Here is a 22480-nt window from a genome sequence, read left to right as displayed (position 1 = left end):
AGTACAGAAAGTGAAGGTAAAAACTGACGCTGCATTAACGGCACAGATTCTCTCAGAGGAGACGAGACACATATTGGGTATTGTCTTAATTTATTTTCTAAAAATAATAATATATCTCTTATGGCTGATATACATAGTGAGAACAACAGTTCGTGATCCTGAGACTATATGCTTGTTAGCTAATTTTCCCTATGAATGTACATTTTCCAGACTCAGTTTAGAAAAACAATAGGAGATTGTGTTGCAATATTAAAGGGATTGTTCACTCAAAATGAAAATGTGATTTACACACCCTCATGCAGATCATAAAAAGACCTGATTTTAAGAGCATAATTAATGTAAAGTATATTAGAGGTGCATGAAAGTATATGTCAAATATTAACCAGCACTAGAAAATCTGAAGAGTTTAATAAGCAGGTAAATCACATATTGTCGTGTGTTTTTGTAGAAGTGTGTCGTATAGATGACTGTATTGTTTCTTCTTCACTGTTAGAGTCAGAGACTGTCTCTCTGTTTTATTATATTAAAGAGCTTACTGTTCTCCGGTGTCTGTTTCTGCTTCTACTTATTTGACAAATAACTGTTGATGGTGAACTGTACGTGAATTAGGATTTTTACATTTAGGGTTATTTATAAAGCACATAATAATACAACAGTGTTAAAAATATAACAAACACCAATAACTACAGTTGAAAGATATACAAGACATCTTCTCTCAGACGCGGTCTGTTCGAAAAGCGAAAAGAGACGACGTCTCATTAAAGTTTCTTCTATGAATTGGGTCCTTACAAATGAGAATAAACTAAATATTGGAGATGATTGTGACAGACAGGGAACGATTTGAGATGCTAATCGTCAGGACCGGACTGGGATGTGATTTCAGGAAATCTCTCACTCATCCAGGCCACACAGAAGAATAGGGGCCAAAATTGTGTACAACAGCTTGTTGATACAACCATAAAAGGTGCAATTTTGGCCCCTTTTTTCTCTATATAGGCTATACATCTACAACCCCAAATCCAGAAAAGTTGGGATGTTTTGTGAAATCCCATAAAATCAAGAATATGTTATTTGTTCGTTCTCTTTAACCTTCATTTAATTGACTACAGTACAAGGGGGGAAAAATCCAAAGTTTTCACTGGACAACTTAATTTTATTTTGTAAATATAAACCAATTTTGATATTAAAGGCTACAACACACTCCAAAAAAGTTGGGACAGAGGCATGTTTACCACTGTGTCAAATCACCTTTCCTTTAAATTACACATTTCAATCATCTTGGAATTAAAGATGCTCATTTTTAAAGTTTTGCCCAGTCTTGATACAAGCCTCCAGCTGCTCGGCAGCCCGTGGTCGTTGTTGTCTGATTCGTCTTTTCATGATGGGCCGTACATGTTCAACAGGAGACAGATCTGCTGGCCAGACAGTCACATGCACATGTGTCTACGAGGAGACCTGCATTGTCTTGATCTAATAACCATGGACTTCCCATGAAAGATGTCATCTTGATGGCAGTATATGTCTCTGAACAATCCCAATTATGAGTCATTCTACGAAACGGGTGCCATTTGTGTCCGCAACGTTTGATGAGATGCATAAGGCACAAAAAAGTCCTAAAGTGTGTTTCCAAAGCTTAAAGTTATTCATTCAAGTGTTCTTGTTAACATGATATATGATAAAACACTATTCTTAAAGAGTAACATACATTTTTCATTATTACATAGCCAATTTCACATGTCCATGTTGACCAATATGACATTTTCATCTAAAATATCACCAAATAAGTTATGTATTTTTTAAAAACTTTTATTATTTTCAAGATTATCCCTTATTTTCAAGTGTCCCTGTTTACATAAGATGTATTTATTCAAAATAAAACTTATTTTTTTTTTTATAAATATTTCATGATTTGTGTGTGTCCCTCAGTTTGACTTACCACCCCGTCACATTAACTTGTTTTATCTATAATTAATGTACTGTTGCTTTAAATGACATCACAAAGCGGAAGTGACATCATTTGAGCCTTGCAGCCACCAAGAAAAGAAGCAGGCAAGTACTGACATTCTTTCACATTGTTTATTTGTTAATTTTTCATGTTAGACGGGGTCTGTGAAGCTTAAACCAACCACCCCGTCACGCAAAGTAGATAGGGAAAACTATTTTTTATTAAAAAAATTACATTATTAATGTAAAGAAAGTTAAATTTCATATTGAATGCATGTATGCTAGGTGAGGAACTTGACCACATGGGAGACCTGCGGCCATTTTGAGATGAAATTTACCACCCTATCACATCCATTACCACCCCGTCACAATAAAACACGTGACGGGGTGGTAAATTTCATCTCAAAATTCTGCCTCCCATGTGAATGTGAGAATGTGTGAAACCAAGGATTCTAATATAAGCTAATCAATTTTTAATCAGTATTTTCTGTTAACTTTTAACCCTATTTGGTTCATTCACTCACTCATGTATTACTCACAATCTCTTTCACTAACTATCTCACATGCTCACTATGTCACTCTCTCACTATCTCTTTCACTCGCTCACTAACTATCTGTGTTTAATGAATAACATAATTGCAGATAGATCTGTCTCCATCATGGCTCCATTAAGCGCTGCTGAGAGACAACGGCGATACCGTGCACGTCGGGATTCTGATCCTGAGAGGAGGCAAAAATATCTAGAGAGTGAGCATCAGAGATGGAAACGGGATGTAGAGCAAGGAAAAAAGAAGAAGATTAGTGATCTAAGTGAGCGAGGGAAGCGTCAGCTGTGTAAAAAGTGGAGGAAGAGGAACAAAGAACAGAAAAGAGAAAGCAGAGGCTAGGAAGCACAGTCTGGACACCTGTCCTCTGAGTCCAGATCCTGTCCAGCAGTCAGGATCTTCAAGGTCAGGGTAGTGTGCAGTTAGGATTATAAATGAATGGACACATGTAGAGAATAAGATGCAGGCCTATCATTGATGAGTAATTGTTTTTACATACAGTGCGCATGACTTGTACCCCTAAGTTACCAGTAGATTTTTTTGTTTCAGGCAACATAAAGAAGGAAAGCGAATTTCCAGGAGGAACAGGGATACACTACACAATGAAATTGAAAAACTAAAGAAATCGCTAGAGAAGGAAAGAAAACGTGCTGACAAATACAGAAAAAGATACAAGCGCTTAAAGAAGAATGACTCTCCTCATTCAAAAGTAAAAGATGTAACTAAGACAGGCAGGGTAAGCTCCAAAATAAAAAAAACGCTACTCTTTCATGAAGCCTTGATTGAAGACATAAAGAATAAGTACTGTAAAGCAAGAAAAGAAAAAGAAAAACAACTAATAGCAAAGGTAACAGCGGGGAAGAAGTACAGGTTACAAGGATTTGCTGAAAATGCCCTTGGATTTTCAAAGAAGCGTCGCAGTGTTCAGAGTGAAGACCTCTGTTCCACCAAAAGAAATCCCACAAACAGGTTCACTGCTGCTTTCAAGTCCAATGTCCAAACCTTCTTCACCCGAGATGACAACAGTCGGATAACGACTGGAAGAAAACAAACAATTACCAGGAACAAGGTGAAGAAGCAGAAAAGGTTTTTGGTTGACACAATGAAAAATCTTCACAAAAAATTTCTCACTGAAAACACAAACAACATATCATACTGCCTTTTCTGTAAGCTTCGCCCATTTTGGGTAGTACATCCCACTCTCTCTGAACGGAACACATGTCTGTGCAAGATCCATGAAAATCTCAGATTTGTCGTTGAGAAGTTGCATAATTTGAGGCTCATAGATACTTCAGATCTCGAGAGTTTGACTAAAATGATAACCTGTGACACCTCCAGGAAAATGTGCATGTATGATGAGTGTGAGGAATGCAAAGACAAGACTGTTCAGCTCTCCAGATTTGATGGCTCAGCAAAGGTTGCATTCACTCAATGGGCCACAGCAGAGAAAGCAAGGGAAGATGTGAGGGAGGGTCCTACCACTGTCAAGATCACGGTGAAGAAAACAATGGAGGACACACAAGACAGTCTTGTGGAGTTATTCCACAGTCTTCTTCATAAATTCAAAAGACACACATTCAACATAAATCAACAGTACTCCTACTGCAGAGAGTTGAAAAAGAACCTGTCAAAAGAGGAGGCAGTGATCCACATCGACTTCTCTGAAAACTACACATGCAAATACAGCTCAGAGGTTCAAGCTGTCCACTTTGGTTCCTCACACCAACAAGCTACTCTGCACACTGGTGTTTTGTACATAGCTGGTGAAAAAGATCCCATTTGTTTTAGCACCGTGTCACCCTCCAAACACAAAAGCCCCCCAGCTATATGGGAACACATGAATCCGGTGCTGAATTATCTACAAGCCACATACCCACATGTTTCTGTTTTACACTTTCTGAGTGATGGACCCAATACAAACAGAAAGGAAATTTCTCCCTTTTCAGCACAGAGCTCACAAGACTAAGTCTGAAAGGGGGAACATGGAACTTTTTTGAGGCAAGCCATGGCAAGGGGGCCCCTGACGGTGTTGGGGGAACCTTGAAAAGAACAGCGGACAAGCTGGTGACCAATGGCTGTGACATACCTGATGCCCATGAGCTATATAAGGCCCTCACAGAAACATCTACAACTGTTAAGTTGTTTTATGTAGCAGCCGAAGCAGTAGAGCAAGCAATGGAAAGGATGCCAGGCCAGATTCAACCAGTGCCATCCACAATGAAAACCCACCAAGTGGTCACATTCACTCCAGGAGAAATCCTTTACCGGGAGGTTAGTTGCATGTGCTCCACGCAAAAGCAGCTGAGATGTCAATGCTTCAACACACAGCATTTCACTTTTAACAAGACAGCCCAAAAGGTGCCAACAGAAGCAATTGATTGGGAAAGCGGAAACCTAATTGGAAAGTGGTGTGTGATTAAATATGACAATGACCTTTATCCTGGGATCATCATGGATACAGATGAAACACATGCCCTTGTAAAATGTATGCACCGTGTTGGGGCCAACAGGTTCTTCTGGCCTCCAAGAGATGACTTCCTGTGGTATATCTTTGATGATCATTTGAAATCATTCAAGCACCACAGCCTGTGACATCCCGCCACATGGAAATCCAGAAGGATGTGTGGATGCGACTCTCCCAGTAACTGTTATAATGTTCATTTCAGTTTTTCAAAGCATGAGCAAGTTTTCCATTACATCTCCTATATTAATGTCTCCCCTCCCCCAGTTTTTAAAGTTTAAAACCAGCAGTTCATATGGAGACACACTTTGTCCATACCACCCCGTCACATTGAACCACCCTGTTACATCACTTACCACCCCGTCACAGGGTCGTTTTGTTAAAAGTTTATGGAAAGAAAATGAAATGTTACAGATATTAATGTTGAATGATGTTCTAATTGTGTGGACTAATCAAATAAATTCAACTTTATTTGTATTTTTTTAAGTGAATTTGTGTTTTCACTACAAACAGTGAGGCAATTGAAATGTCAAATTCATTTTTCAAGATTAAAAATCTAAGAATAAAAAAATGAATTAAATTACAGACTGTTTATTAATGGTTTCCAGAAAAGGGACATTTTACTATTAGGAAAACATACAATTTTAAAAATCTATTATTTGTTTTACTACTCTAATGGCATACATATTGTCCGTAACGGGGTGGTACAAGAAATGCGCCCTGGCCTGAAGAAAAAGGATAATATTAATAAGGGGTTTGTGCCTGAGGTGGGAAAATATGTTTTTTGGAGGGTTAACATGACTTTCAAGTTGTTGTTTTTATTAAAGAAGGTTTGTTCTTAATGAAAATTTTGAAAATTGTGAAGTGGAAATGGCACCCGTTTCGTATAATGACTCATATGCCTCCACGTCAATGGTACCTTCACACATATGCAGGTCACCCAGGCCTTTTGCACTGATGCACCACTCATGTGATTTTTGATTTGTCTGACAGTTCTCTCATGAAATCTGGTCTTTTATACCTATTTTCAGGTATTTTAGACTCTAATGAACTTTTCCACATTTTTAAAATGAGAAAAACACCAACTTGTTTCAATACTGAAAAATAATGACCTCTGCTTTATTAACCTTAAAAAAAAAAAAAAAAAAAAAAAAATGTATCTGGTATAAAAGGGTTTCCTCACCTGAACATTACAATTTTAGACAAAATCTCACACTCCAGTAGTTTCCTAATATTATCAGCACATAATTGAACATACATTTAAATGTTTTTTTTTGTTTGTTTGTTTTTTTCCCCACGAAAACATTAAACTCTGAATTTCTGTGAACTCTTTAATTATTTGTATATCATGTTCTATGTAGCAGCGTGTGAACAGGACTTTTATTTTGGCGCGGTGATGCGACGTCGTAAGTATGCGCCGCGCTCCTGCATCTGTTGAGACTTGACTGAAGAAAGGTTCGTGTTTAAAGCATTTAAAGTGTAGAAACCGTTCAATCAACTGGAAAGTTTTACAAGCGATGGAAAATTGTGTATTGACTGTAGCATATTTATGCTTTATCTGAAATATATTAACGTCATTGTTTGTGAGTAAATAAGCGCGTCCACACACGAGTAACGGAAGTAACTGTTTTCATTAAAGTGCAGTCTGTGAAATGTGGTCATACAAACTATAGGTCATATATACCTAAATCTTAACTTTCGTTGTGAGTTGTGTTATTTATTAATGTTGTAGTGCTAGTTTTGAGTGTTTTAATCCATCAACTCTCACTCTGACTGACTTCTGAACTAGAGCTGATTGAGACGAACACAGAGATTCAGTTCAGATTTATGTTTCTTTCTGTTACTCTTTACTGAAGCGCCTGAGATCCATGTGACACACTGTTATAAAGATGGTGATTATTAAAGAGGAGAGTAAAGATGTGAAGATTGAGAAAACATTCAGAGCCAAACATGAAGATACTGAGGAACAAACAGGTTGGTTTCATTCTCAAAGCTGAACTCAGTCATTTGATCCTGATTAAATGTCCAGCTCTGCAGGAATGAAAGATATTTATGAAGAATTGATATGAGCGTCCTAATTAAAGTGGTTTTATTTGACACGACCCGAGTGGACAGACGTGTTGAGATCACATGACCAGACTAATACTGATGCTTCATGTGAACCTGAGAAGATTCATTATTACGACATGTCACATGTTAAATTAAGAAAAATAATAAATAATGTAGAAGTTGTCTGAACAAAAACATTCTTATGTGTGACATTAAACCCAATGTCTATTTCTGAATTGAACGCAATGAAAACCATTAATTTCTATCAATTAAGTGACAGTATCTGACAAAAAACTGTTATTTTGCGCAAGGCAAACACTGAAATGTTAGCGATCAACTTTACATTCGGTAGAGATGCTGCTGAGCAAATGGGCACTAATTTTATAACAAAATAATTTTTAATCAGATTGTTTGAATGTTTGTGAGTTCAAATCAAAGTCTCAAACTGAATAAAACGTCTGTTGTGACTTTCTTCCGTCACGCTCAGGTGTAAGTGTAGCATCGTAAGTTGATCTAGGATGAACAGGGACTTTTTAGAGAATTTTTACAGAAATAGAATTCATGACAGTAGAATAATCTTTAACAGAAATATGACATTTAAATTTAAGACACAGTTCGTTAATACTCAAAAGCTGACCATCAGAGTTCAATAACTGACCGACTAATAATACATCAGATTCAAACCAGTGTCTTAAGTCCAGGACACACGGCATGATTTTTGACTGTCCCAGACTAAAGGATTGGCATCGTGAAGAGATCGTGGCTCCTAATCGGTGCTCTTATGTCGTACAGTGAGAGAGGTTCAAAGACGGCCTACGATACAGCATGATCATCGCACAGTGTGTTTGCTGCTACGATCCACGTTTACTGACCAACCAATAAAAACGTGACATGAAATCAACGCGACATGATGCTCAAATATAAAACTGCTTGCCTCAAGCTCTTATCCCTTCCTCTTTCGCCGCGTCCACTTTTTTCAGCACACATAAAAACTACAACTGCTAAAGTCTGATTGATCATGCTCTTTTTGTTTAGCACTAGCGCATGCTGATGACGTTTTATTCTGCTATAGATGGTTTCAACGGCAGCAACATTAACAAACGTTACTGCGCATGCACGCTTTGAAGCCCTAACTTAACTTCCGGTAGACTTACAAATAGAATCAATAACAACAGCTAAGTCCCTCTAGAGTAGATTATTTTTGATAAGCAAAATATGTTTACTGCGTTAATCAGACGGACTTAATAAGAAATGCAGATTCATCCTCTGCCAGCAGGAGGCGCTTTAAAACGGGAGAGCTAGAGGTTTCCCCGGAAACATTACACAAGCAGCGCTGAGCTTACAAACGCTGCTTTATCAGACATATAACATGCCAGATGAAAGTGACATTGAAAATTTTCTAAAGGCAATGTTCCTTCAGAAATACAGTGAAATAAAAACACCCGCACCTCGTTTTGATTTTTAAACATGCATTATGCGCTCATGTTTATTCAACGAAGCCTTTTGGAAAACCGGTCAGTTTTGATATCGTGGCGGGTCGCCACAAATAAATAAATGTATGTGAAACACATCCCACAGCACAACAACCTGAGCCCACCTTCATTACTCATCACTTTAACTTTAACTGTGTGTGTAGCCGGAAATGACAGATGTTTTTTTTGTGAACTAACCATTTAGTGGGTGGACCTCTTGTCCCTCTGAGGGGGTCCGTGGCAGTGTTCATTTAGTTGACGAATAATTTGTCATAATTTTGAGGGAGGGAAATGTTTAGTAGGGTAGTATCAGTAATACCATGGAAGGATAATTGTATAAAATTAATGTTGTAAGTTGTTGAGTTGGTATTCCATGCATAAAATCTAATAAAGAAATTTGAAATAAAAATGTCAATATCTGGGTATAAGAGAAGAGCAGACATATGGATATATTTGACGTTTCTGATATCGTCAGTATATTCTTATACTGAATGTGCGGTATAATGGTGGTGCTTTTTTGTATTTTAAAACAGTTGTGATGCTTTTGAATAACACCTATTACCATTTAAAGTAAAGTGATCCCAGATGTTACTACGGTGCGTACAGCTGTGCTGGTCAGCGTGACTAACAACTACCCCCGGCTATGGTATGGCAACACATTATTGCACGTATGTTTTGTTAAAGTACAAAGCTTTGTTTACAATAAAAATAATTGATTATCTTGCCCATGTAAACATTTGGTTTCATGCCAAATGACAGAGGTGAAAGAATCCCATAAATTTAAATTAAGTCATATGTGCCTTTTGTGTTCTTTTTTGCGGCTTGATCACTCGAATTTCCACATTTTAACAATGTTAATAACACTACTTATTCATTTGTTCCCTCATTTTAGTTGAGGCATGTTCACGTTGTATTAATTTGATGCTTAGTTTTACTTTAAAGAGAAAACAAATCAATGTAACATGGGCCGTGGCCAGAAATTTAAGTCATATGAATGAATATATATATATTTTTTTATATGTACATTCAGCTTCATGTAGGGCCTAGACATTTCACACACACCGGTTATTCAGTTTAGCTTTGTGGAGTGTACAAGTGTCTATTTACACTGTGTAAATAGCCCTACTTGTTAGCAGAAGGACAATGCAAAACCAATGCAAGTAACCTTTCTAGTAACCTTCAGATGTACTGTAAGTTTAACCCTTTGTTTTTTTTTTGTTTTTAAAAAGGTGGTGTCCCCTTGCTGGCTCTTATAGGGCTAGAATGTAAAGTTTGCCATTCTGTGTCTCTTTCTCTTTCACTCATCTTTACCTTTTTGCAATGCTACATATATGCGTAGTTTAGCTGTATTATACATCGTCCCATTTATTAAAGGTGCCATAGAATGGAAAACAGTATTTACCTTGGCATAGTTGAATAATAAGAGTTCTGTACATGGAAATGACATACCGTGAACCTTAAACACCATAGTTTCCTCCTTCTTATGTAAATTTCGTGAATAAAAAAGAACACTGAAAAATAGGTGAATCAAAACATAACACCGACTGTAACGTAATAGTTACGCCCCCAACATTTGCATATACCCGCCCATGTTCTAGGCCAGCCGCCAGCCGAACCATCAGAAGTTCTGCAGACATTGTGAAGAAATGTTATGTTTCAGGCTGTGCAGGGGATGTGAAGTGCAGGGATGGGTTGGTGTCTGTATTCAGAAAGGCACGGAAAGCAAATAACACGTTCTAATAAAATAACGCGAGCCACTAAAGGGACATGGTTAGCTCCTTGCTAGCGGTAGCCTGTTACATTGCAGTACATAAGATTTCACTTACCACATAAACAGAGTAAGAGAGATGACTGAGGATGATGGTGAATGATTTACAGATCCTGAGCACCACTGACAAGCATCTGATCTTGTAAAATGTGTGGTAAGTACTGCCTCTCCATAGTATAAACAGTGAAAGTGAAACTAAAAAGCCATCATGCATTTGAAAGCAGTTTCAATGCCCAGCAAATTAATAGCGGCTCCTTGATAATTACTGTAAAAAATGTATTGAAATATATATTTTCCCTGTGTTTCCTTCCTGTAAGCTACTGAAATGAGCTGCACTGTGAAACAGCCAATCAGAGCAGAGCTGAACGGTATTATTCATGACCCTTCCAAATAAGCCAATAACAGACCGTTTCATTCTAGGGAGAAATCCTAGGGTTGTAAATTGACATGTAAAACTGTTTCTGGAGATTTTTTTGCCCTTACTTAAGCCACATACCTTCTATGTAGATATCAGAGAACAATTTAAAATATTGTATCAATGCATTCTATGGCACCTTTAAAGTTGTTTATATGATTGTCTGTGTGTTCGCTGCTCACGAATCAAGATCACTTAATGTGCGATTTCGGTACATGCTCTTACACAGTTCAGTATGAACAGTGAGAAGGTTATTCTTGGCCAGGAGGTACATCTGTTACTGTACTATCCGTTCGGTGGACGAATGGATCACCAATTTTGAAATTCTACTACAGTAATTTTAAAGCTGATTTAAATATTAGTAATTAATTATAAAAAGTTATGAGTAATTTAAATTGATATTTCCCCTTTTGAGCTAATTTGCTACAATTTGGCACATTTTCTTCTACTGTTTTATAAGGCTGCAAGATATTTTAAAACCATTTAAAATATATGTACTTTAAGTCATTTTAAAGGCAATCAATTACTCTATTACCAAAATTATCGTTAGCGACAGCCCTAGGGATGAAAAATATTGAACTTTATTTCTAAAGAAACAGCTAAAGTGTTTTGCATTATTTGTGTATCTTGACAATATGTCGAGGAATTTAGTTTCCCATTTCCGTTTTCTTTTATAAATGCCTTAAGGCGTGTGAGCTCCACCTCGTCTCCAAAGTAAAGCTCACTCAAAGCCTCGTCACGCCAAAGTGAAACTTCCAGGACCTTCTGACCACATCTAAGGCGCAGGTCCAAAATGGAGACATGGCCCTCCTGGACCGTTGTCATTCTCACCGGTTGTATCTGCAGAATAAGAGGCCAACATGTAAGTAATTCAGGTCAAATCACACTCATTCAGAATGTGCAGTTACTGTATGTTTGAGCTGTTTCTTTTTACTATTTTAAAATTCTATCTAAAATAGCTGTAATTGAACTGTTGTACTGAGTCACAATGTATTGCCATCTTTTGTGTTTTGGGTTTGCAACTTCATGTGAGTGAGTAATTAAAAGTGATTCTTAATTTTCATATTCATTTAAGCAACAGAGTAATGCAGATTAACTTATTTCCAGATATTCATTAACAGCATTAAAATCACTCACTTTCTCAACTTGGCCTTGGATGCTCGAGTAATCCCCCCTAGAAATGATGTCTGCCTCTTCTCCATTGATGGGATGGCGGATAGAGGATGTCGTTTGTAGCCTTTTCGGCTGCATCCGACAAGGCAAGTGGTGCTGCCCTGAATTAGCTTGATGTCCGACCAAAATATACATTTTTGTGGCCATATTTAGCACTAACTGTGACATTTTTTTAGAAAATATCTCACCCCCTCCTCAAATTCTGAAAGTCTTCCATGACTTGTTGATATGTAGACGTTTGTGCCATTGGATAGGGCACTAACAGTTTTCACATGAAATGATTCCATTTACATTTTTTCCCTCTCATAATTGTAAGAGATGGCTTTCTTAGTGGTCCTATTTGCCACACACTTGCAATGAATAGGTGCTGGCCGTGTGTATGGACTTGGTGTTGCCATCCTAAGGGTAAGAGAAAAATGCACAAAATACTTAAGAATACTCACAGTGAAGTATGTATATTTATACAGTACCAGTAAAAAAATTTGGAATCAGTAAGTTTTTTTGTTTTGTTTTTTTGAATAAGTTTTGGTAACACTTTAGAGTGATTTTCAAAAGACAAGTTGCTGTCTAATATAACACCCAAATGTTTGACTGTAGAGGAAGTAACGGTACATCCGTCTAGATGCAAGTTGTAAAAAGAGATTCTGCGTACTGTTTTTTTGGTCCAGTAAGTAATATGTCTGTCTTATCTGAATTTAACAGGAGAAAATTATTGGTCATCCGATCTTTAAAATTTTGTAACACACTCTGTTAGCTTAGATAATTTAGAAGTTTCATCGGGTCTTGTTGAGATATATAGTTGAGTATCATCAGCATAACAATGGAAACTAATCCTGGATTTTCTAACAATATTACCAAGGGGCAACATGTATATTGAAAATAGTAGAGGGCCTAGGACAGATCTTTGCAGCACTCCATACTTTACTGCCAATTGAGATGACTCCACACATTTAAAAAGACAAAGTGATAACGATCGGACAGGTAGGATCTAAAACATCTTAAAGCCTGCCCTCGAATACCTGTATAGTTTTGTAATCGATCTATGAGTATATCATGAACTATATAGTGTCGAACGCAGCACTAAGATCAAGTAAAACTAGCAATGAGATGCAGCCTTGGTCTGATGCAAGAAGCAAGTCATATGTAATTTTAACAAGTGCAGTTTTTGTGCTATGATTAGGCCTGAAACCTGACTGAAATTCTTCATAGAGATAATTTTTTTGCAGGAAGGAGCACAATTGAGCAGACACAACTTTTTCTAAAATTTTAGACATAAACAAAAGATTTGAAATGGGTCTGTAATTTGCCAGTTCACTAGGATCTAGTTGTGGTTTCTTAATAAGAGGCTTAATAACCGCCAGCTTGAATGGTTTTGGGACGTGACCAATGTTCCCTTTTAATTTTTTTTCTTGCTGAGCAAAACTTTTCTCTATTGGGCGGACATTTCGGCCACCTGAGCAAAAACATTCTTTATACCAGACCTGTATAGCGCGTGCACACAAAAAGTGTGTAACTTTTAACTTTAATGTGCTATTTATATTTGATTTGACCCTTGATGTAACTAAATGATGCACATTTTAGGTTATCTGAGAAAACATTTTTACAGTACAATACACTGCCGTTCAAAAGTTTGGGTTTCTTAGACTCATCAACTATTTGATAAAAAATACTAAATATTATTGCAATTTAAAATAAAAGTTTTCTATTTTAATGTACTTTAAAATATAATTTATTCCTGTGAAGCAAAGTTGAATTTTCAGTGTCACGTGATCCTTCAGAAATCATTCTAATATGCTAATTTATAATCAATGTTAGAAAAAGTTGTGCTGCTTAATATTTTTTTTTAGGACCTGTGATATTTTTCAGGATTCTTTGAGAAATAAAAAGTTAAAAACAACAGTGTTTATTCAAAATATACATTTTGTGTTACAATATACACTACAATTCAAAAGTTTGGGGTCAGTAAATTTTTTCTTTCTTATTTCTTTTTTTTTTTTTTATTAATACTTTTATTCAGCAAGGATGTGTTAAATGGATAAAAAGTGATAGTAAACACTTATATTGGAGTGACTCCATTTAAAATAACGAGGTCAATTATTTATTAGGTTTATAATATAGGCCTAACATAATATAATATAATATCAAAACAACTGAAGCATTTAAACTGATAGAAGAGAACAGAAAACAAACTGAAACATTTAAACTGAGATCTGTAAGTTAAAAAAAACGTGAACATGTGAATTCTTCTATAGCTATCTAAACATCCCTATGAAGTACAGTTTGCACAATACACCTGTGTGTGACTGTAAATGTCTCAGAGTTTTGTTACCGATCTGTGCCCATCATCCGCTATTTCCAGCACTTAATCAAGCCACTCTTCTTTAATACACGAGGACGTTTTATTTCACATGTCATTGTGTTGGCTCTCGATTTGAGCTACTTCGTCCGCAACCACTGAAGTATTTCTTTCTCAAATTTCTTTCTCAAATTACTCCTTTTTTAACTGAAAATGATATTCTGGATAAATTCCAATCTGGATTTAGAGCTGGTCATAGTACAGAGACCGCTTTGGTAAAAGTTGTGAACGATTTACTGATGGCAGTTGACTCTGGGTTGGGGGTTGTTTTAATTATGCTGGATCTCAGTGCCGCATTCGACACTGTTGATCACTCGATTCTTTTAAAACGTTTGGAGTGTGATGTAGGCATCAAAGGAACAGCTTTAAAGTGGTTTCAATCATATTTGCATGATAGAACATTTTTTGTTAACTTCGCAAATACTTCATCTTCTGTGGCTCCTTTAAAATATGGTCTTCCTCAAGGTTCTATTCTGGGCCCTACATTATTTTCACTGTACATGTGCCCACTTGGATCTATATGTCATCGCTATGACATTTCATATCATATGTATGCCGATGACACTCAGATATATCTACCACTTAAAGTCGGGAACGAGCACTCGCTACAGTCCCTAATACTTTGTCTGGAAGAAGTTAAAATTTGGTTGTCTAAAAATTTTCTTCAGCTAAATGAAAAGAAATCAGAATTAATTATTTTTGGTCAACCAAAGTTTAAAGAGATGATTTCTAGTACTATTGCTCCTTTAGAAATAATTGTAAAAAACAGTGTAAGAAACCTGGGTGTCATAATCGACTCAACTCTTAGCTTTGACAATCAGATAAAATCGGTAGTAAAAAGTAGTTTTTACCAACTTAGAATGATTTCCAGGTTAAAACCGATTCTTAGTTTTAAAGATTTAGAGACCGTTGTCCATGCATTTATTACCTCAAGATTGGACTATTGCAATTCTCTCTATGTTGGGATCTGTCAGCGACAACTATCTCGTCTGCAAATTGTACAGAATGCTGCAGCCAGGCTTTTGACAGGCACAAAGAAAAGAGATCATATTACTCCAATATTATCCTCTCTCCATTGGCTACCAGTTCAGTACAGGATCGATTTTAAGATTTTATTGATGGTTTTTAAAGCACTTCATAACATGTCCCCAAGTTATATCACTAATCTTTTAGAGTATCACACATCAGCTAGGACACTGAGATCAGCAGATAAACTGTTACTGGCAGTTCCTCGTTCTAAAAAAGTCTAAAGGTGATAGAGCATTTATGGTTGTGGCTCCCAAATTGTGGAATAGTCTTCCACTTTATATTCGCCAGGCTCCATCCTTGGAAGTTTTTAAGTCTCAGTTGAAAACTCATCTTTTTACATTAGCTTTCGTAGAGAAAAGACCTTCATAGAGATCTTTCGTAGAGGATCAACATCCGATAAAGGGTATTTGTCAAATGTGGGTTGGTTCATCAAGTGGTTTATTCTTATTAATTATGTTAGATGTCATTGTTTTAATCTTTGTATATGCTTTCTTTAAATTGTGAAGCACTTTGGGCAATAAAATTGCGTTAAAATGTGCTATACAAATAAATAAAAGTTGAAGTTGAAGTTGAAGTATTTGGTTTCCACAGAGACTCATTTGGCACACATCGTTCTCTTTCTATGAAACCTGTAAACCGCATTCACCCATTCTAACTCTATAGCAGTTTACCCGAGCATTGCAATTCTTTTGTTTTTACTAGAATACAATCAAATGGCTTTCCCAACTCATTTTAGCGTGTGTGCGGCACATTATTTCTCTGTGCGGCTGCACGCGCGCAGCTTAGATGGAACATTGGACGTGACCTAGAGATAGTAACGAGTTAATATTTAGAAGCGGTTCTTCTGCTACAGGTAACAACTCTTTCAGTAATTTAGTGGGTTCAGGATCTAATAAACATGTTGTTGGTTTAGATGCAATGATAAGTTTATTTAGCTCTTCTTCTCCTAAAGTTGTAACGCACTGCAGTTTTTCTTTGGGCGCAACGAATTGCTGTATTGCTATATTCATCGAGTCTAGTTCATGTGAATTTATGGGTACACAGAGCAGTTTAGATAAATCAGGCAGGTTATTCGTGAATCTATCTTTGGTGGCTGGAACAATAGTTCTGCCCAGACGATAACGTGGAGCCATATAGTTAATATCGGTAATATGCAGCATGCACGATACAAGATAGTGGTCAATAACATCATCACTTTAAGGTATGATATCTATATCAGTAAGATCAATTCCATGCTAAATAATTAAATCTAGCGTATGATTAAAATGATGAGTGGGCCCGGTGACGTTTTGCTTGACTCCAGTTTATTAGGTCAGTAAATGAAAGTCCCGACACATAATTTGTATTATCAACATGAATATTAAAGTCTCCAACAATTAGAGTATATCAACATTAACCAATAGGTCTGAAAGGAAATCTGCAAATTCTTTTAGGAAATATTTGTACGGCCCTGGCGGTCTATACACCGTAGCCAGAGCAAGAGATAGGAGAGATTTATTTTGCATATCTGCATAAGTGTAACATTAAGTAGAAGTAGTTCGAATGAGTTAAACCTGTGTCCTGTTTTCTGAGTAACATTGAGAAAATCACTATATATTGTAGCGACACCACTGCCACGACCAGTCTGATGGGGCTCATGCTTGGTGGAGTAGACTCATTTAGACCAATATAATCATTTGGTTTAAGCCAGGTTTCAGTCAAGCCGAGTACATCAAAACTATTACCTGTTATTTACAATAACTGTTAACTAATTAACAAAAGCCATCATAGCAGTTATTTGAGAATTGGCTTACTAGTCATATGTAGCGTAGCGTCCTGGAGATGTTGTCCGACAGGAGTTCGGCTCTGACTCTGTTGGGGTGCAGATCATCAGCACTGAAAAGCCTAGAACGCTCCCAGAAAAGATTCCAATTATTGAATCTATCAAAGAGCAGTTTCTGTTCTTTACACCATGACAGTAACCATTCGTTTAAAACAAACAGTCTACTGAACCTTTTGTAGCAAATTAGCTCAAAAGGGAAATGGTTATAATTAATAATAAATATTTAGATTAGATCTTAGAATTAACTGTAGCAGATTCAATATTACAATTATTTGATCTGTCCATCCACTGAGCAGACAATATAATCATTTATCAATTCTAGGAAAGATTATTTTCCTGGCCAAGGAACATTCAGTGACTTCGAATTGTGAGCAGAACACAGAGACAATCAATTGTGAATATAAGGGATTTAATAAATGAAACTATAGCTAACATACACTAAATTAAGCAAAATATACACAGAATGAAGGAAAGCGAGGAAAGAGAGAGAGAAGAACAAAGAATGGCAGTATTTCACATCAATTAACCACAACCCTAATGAGAATCATCAAAGAATCAAAAATCATCTTAAAAAGGGGTTCAAACTTGAACACGCATCTAAATAGTTGTAAACAGTTACTTGCATTGGCTTTGTTGCTGAACAAGAGTCCTGATGCGATAGACAACGGAGGTTCTTGATGAGATCTTTAGGAGTGCGGTTTTCCTCTGGTTCTTCTGAAGAAAGGAAAGTTCACAGCAAGTCCACAAAGTTACTTGAAGGTAAAACTGCCAGAAGGTAAAACTCAAGAGGATAATTTTTGAAGAATCTTGGTAGTGTCCGTCTCAAGAAGAAGGGTTTTTTGAGGAACGATTAGTCTGAGTTCGGAACTTTCGATAGTTCATAGCTGCACCCACCTTTTGGGTGGAGTGGCCAATCAGAGGGATGAATTCTGAGCGGGTGAAACTTTCTTTGTCTCTGTTTATGGCCCATTTGCATTTTTATTGCAAAGTTGGTGAAGTTTTACTTCAAAGCATAGTAAAAAATTGTATGATGTATTTCATGATCACATAGTGTACATCATTGTTCGAGGAATAAAAGGAAGATCATTTTGATACCAAGAAAGGAACCTCTATAAGATGTCAAAGCAGAGATGCACACATACACTTGAATATAGGCACACATACACTTTGGAATGTGTTTGAAGTTTGATGGGGAGACCAGAGAGGCGATCTGTTTAGCATCTTTTTGCATCTTTCCGGCGGCGGAGGGGAGAGGTCGCCCGGGGCCTGGCTCGCGTCTTCCACTGCTGGTGCACCCAGGGTCCGTGGTGTCCCAGCGCCGGAGTGAAGGACATCTGTGAAGATCGCTTCCTGGGTGCACGGGGCCTGTGCAGAGAAACGCACGGAGTAGAGGTGGTGGGAGTGTTAGCAGCGCGCTGTATACCTCCCCCGGACTTGTGAGCGTCAGCCCGGGATCCAGCGTGGCTCTCCGCTCCACCAGGTCGCGGATCTGCTTCTCCACGGCCTCCAACAGCTCGAATGCGTCCTCACCTACACTCAAAGGTAGACACACATACGTCATTAAAGCAAGTAACAGTGAAATAATGGTAATGTGTATGAATAGAGTATTAGCAGTGTAAGCGGGATTAGCGGCAACCATGCTGGCGATGCTAACGGGCTATTAGCGGACTCGGGAAATCAAAATAGAACTAGTGGTAACAATGCGCTCTGATTGTTTTTGTTGTATAATACAATAGAGGATATAGTCACACGTTATAGAAACGAAAATGGTGGTGTATAAAATTGATTTTAGATAAAAAAAATAAATGCTAAAGAATTAACTCAAAACACGCGGCAGCCCTGATCTTGCTGTTGATGGTACTGTGAACGGTACTGAGTTACCGGGCCGTAGATCAAAGTTTGGCAGATTATTGAAACCAGTAGATCGCCTTGTTTCTTCTATGAATCAGCAGACTTTGTTTGTCACAACAAAGAAAACTATTGGTAAATGCTCTATTTCAGTTCTTAGTCTAAAACTTTGAAGTATAGTTGACAGTATGTCAACCTGTGAGTGATTAAGAATTGTCGAGGTGAAGTGTAAAAGGCACTTCATTTGGGTTGGGATTAAGGATAAGTGATATGTGCAGCACTTTTTTCTATTAGCTCTTTATGTGAACAGTCTTTACTGATCAAAAGCTTGATGCTAAGAATGGCAATTCTAGGTTTATTTCTGTTTTTGAGAAGCTGTATTTGTGTATTATTTTCTAAGATTTATTTATTTATTTATTTTTTTTTACAATCCGACCACTACCTACAGGCAAGAAGGGTGTATAATATGTGGAGTCAGCCATCTCCTCAGTTCACTCCAGCTGTTGAGAAGGATGGTAGGTGAAAATGTCTCTGGTCAATCGGTCAAAAGAACATGTGGGAGATTGTCTCGTCAATTGTATTTGCCTAGAAATGTGTTTAAGATGGCTTTACTCTGTATTATTGTGTTAAGAAGGGTAAAGCGGTGTGTAGTCTTAACAGGTGGTTGTGCACACCACGTGCTAACGACGTATGCTCTGTTTTTTTCATTTTGTATATTTGTTTGATTTATCCTTATGTGTATTATTTTTCAACAGTTTTGTGACTGGATTGGCAGTATTTATTGTCTGTTTGGTGCTTTCCACATCTTTTCCAGATTTTCTCCAGCTTACAGGAAACACTAACGTGAATGTGCTCAACAAAACTGCTTTCGCATGGGCTTTATTGAGAGAATAGAACGCACGAACCAAGAGGGGTTACATGTTTAGTTTCATAATGGCGTTAAATGTTTAAAACTGTGGCAACTACAACAGACTCTGAGCAAATAAGACAAACAGGCCTCATACAACTCAATCCAGGAAGAAAAATGTGTATTTTCCCATCCATTTATCTTGGAAACTTGGTTTTAAGCGTCACCTTTCCTCATTTTTGAGAATGGCATTATTTTTCACTCACTGAAAGGTTCATCTGTCTGTGTTTTCTGCTCATAAACAAGGCCACATGTGTTGTGGTACTCTCGATAATAGCTGATTTTTAATTTTTTTTTTGTGCACAAAGTATTCTCGTAGCTTCATAAAATTACAGTTGAAATACTGATGTCACATGGAATATTTTACTGATGTCCTTGCTACGTTTCTGTGCCTTGATCATGGTAGTATCCTTGCTGTCTATGGAGGGTCATATTCAGATTCATCAGAAATATGTTAATTTGTGTTCTGAAGATGAATTTAAGGTCTTATAGGCTTGAGATGACTTGTGGGTGAGTAATTAATGACAGAAGTATCTGAGAGAAGATGTCTTGTATATCTTTTAACTGTGGTTATTTGTGTTTATGTTTGTTTTATTGTTTGAACGCTGTTGTATTATTATGCACTTTTATAAATAAACTTGAACTTAAAATCCTAATTCACGTACAGTTCACCAGCAACAGTTATTAGTCAAATAAGTAGAGGCAGAAACAGACGCCGGAGAACAGTAAGCTCTTTAATATACAAAAAAGAGAGACCGCAGGACAGTCTCTGACTCTAACAGTGAAGAAGAAACAATACAGTCATCAAAAACACAATATTCAATCTAATATACCAGCTTATTAAACTCTTTAGATTGCCATGTAATTTTCTAGTGCTGCTCAATATTTTACATATACTTGTATAAATATCATAGCAGCATTAAAATACTTCACATTCTATTAGTATAGGGGGGTATCAGTATATAAATGATGCAGACAGCGTGATTTATTTGCACGTGTGCACTGATTTAATGAGCAGGTGAGCAGCGGTACAGCACTGATCCATGACCACAGTGTCAACAGATCTTTAAACATGCAAAGATTTGCTCCTCTGGATTATGACCAGTCATAGCCCTCCTCTCCATCATATGATAAATTACAGCTATTACATGAAGTCAACAGAAGGAGAAACAAATATATGTATATACAGGTGCTGGTCATATAATTAGAATATCATCAAAAAGTTGATTTATTTCACTAATTCCATTCAAAAAGTGAAACTTGTATATTATATTCATTCATTACACACAGACTGATATATTTCAAATGTTTATTTCTTTTAAATTTGATGATTAGAGCTTACAGCTCATGAAAGTCAAAAATCAGTATCTCAAAATATTAGAATATTTACATTTGAGTTTGAATAAATGACCATCTCTACAGTATAAATTCTGGGTATCTCTTGTTCTTTGAAACCACAATAATGGGGAAGACTGCTGACTTGCCAGTGATCCAGAAGATGAACATTGACACCCTCCACAAAGAGGGTAAGTCACAGAAGGTCATTACTGAAAGGTGTGGCTGTTTACAGAGTGCTGTATCAAAGCATATTAAATGCAAAGTTGACTGGAAGGAAGAATTTGGGTAGGAAAAGGTGCACAAGCAACAGGGATGACCGCAAGCTTGAGAATACAGTCAAGCAAAGCTGATTCAAACACTTGGGAGAGCTTAACAAGGAGAGAACTGAAGCTGGAGTCAGTGCATCAAGAGTCACCACGCTCAGACATCTTCAGGAAAAGGGCTACCAAGCCACTTCTGAACCAGAGACAACGTCAGAAGCATCTTAACTGGGCTGTGGAGAAAAGAACTGGACTGTTGCTCAGTGGTCCAAAGTCCTCTTTTCAGATGAAAGTAAATTTTACATTTCATTTGGAAATCAAGGTCCCAGAGTCTGAAGGAAGAGTGGAGAGGCACAGAATCCATGTTGCTTTAAGTCCAGTGTGAAGTTTCCACAGTCAGTGATGATTTGGGCTGCCATGTCATCTGCTGGTGTTGGTCCACTGTGTTTTCTGATGTCCACAGTCAACGCAGCCATCTACCAGGAGATTTTAGAGCACTTCATGCTTCCTTCTGTTGACAAGCTTTTATGGAGATGCTGATTTCATTTTCCAGCAGGACTTGGCACCTGCCCACACTGCCAAAGGTACCAAAAGCTGGTTCAATGACCATAGTGTTACTGTGCTTGATTGGCCAGCAAACTTGCCTGACCTGAATCTCATAGAGAATCTATGAGGTATTGTCAAGAGGAAGATGAGAGACACCAGACCCAACAATGCAGAAGAGCTGAAGGCCACTATCAGAGCAACCTGGGCTCATAACACCTGAGCAGTGCCACAGACTGATCGACTCCATGCCACGCCGCATTGCTGCAGTAATTCAGGCAAAGGAGCCCCAACTAAGTATTGAGTGCTGTACATGCTCATACTTTTCATTTTCATACTTTTCAGTTGGCCAAGATTTCTAAAAATCCTTTCTTTGTATTGGTCTTAAGTAATATTCTAATATTTTGAGATACTGATTTTTGACTTTCATGAGCTGTAAGCTCTAATCATCAAAATTAAAAGAAATAAACATTTGAAATATATCAGTCTGTGTGTAATGAATGAATATAATATACAAGTTTCACTTTTGAATGGAATTAGTGAAATAAAT

General features: G+C 37.2%; 1 protein-coding gene across 1 annotated transcript; it reads left to right on the top strand.

Annotated features, from left to right (window-relative positions):
- Positions 1 to 2800: 2800 nt before the first annotated feature.
- On the top strand, positions 2801 to 8803 carry LOC131537389 (uncharacterized). Its single transcript, XM_058770765.1, has 2 exons — positions 2801 to 2894; positions 3039 to 8803. Exon 2 carries the CDS (start codon positions 3592 to 3594, stop codon positions 4453 to 4455), a length of 864 nt encoding a protein of 287 aa, XP_058626748.1. The 5' UTR covers positions 2801 to 2894; positions 3039 to 3591; the 3' UTR covers positions 4456 to 8803.
- Positions 8804 to 22480: the final 13677 nt, after the last annotated feature.

The sequence above is a fragment of the Onychostoma macrolepis genome, chromosome 03 (genome assembly GCF_012432095.1).
Source record: "Onychostoma macrolepis isolate SWU-2019 chromosome 03, ASM1243209v1, whole genome shotgun sequence".
NCBI classification, from domain to species: Eukaryota; Metazoa; Chordata; class Actinopteri; order Cypriniformes; family Cyprinidae; genus Onychostoma; species Onychostoma macrolepis.
Note: the sequence above shows the minus strand (reverse complement) of the source record. Positions and strands in the feature narration are given on the sequence as shown.

What these genes read in the sequence shown, in the direction of transcription:
- LOC131537389 (XM_058770765.1), top strand. Translation starts at nt 3,592, where the DNA reads ATGAAAAATCTTCACAAAAAATTTCTCACTGAAAACACAAACAACATA.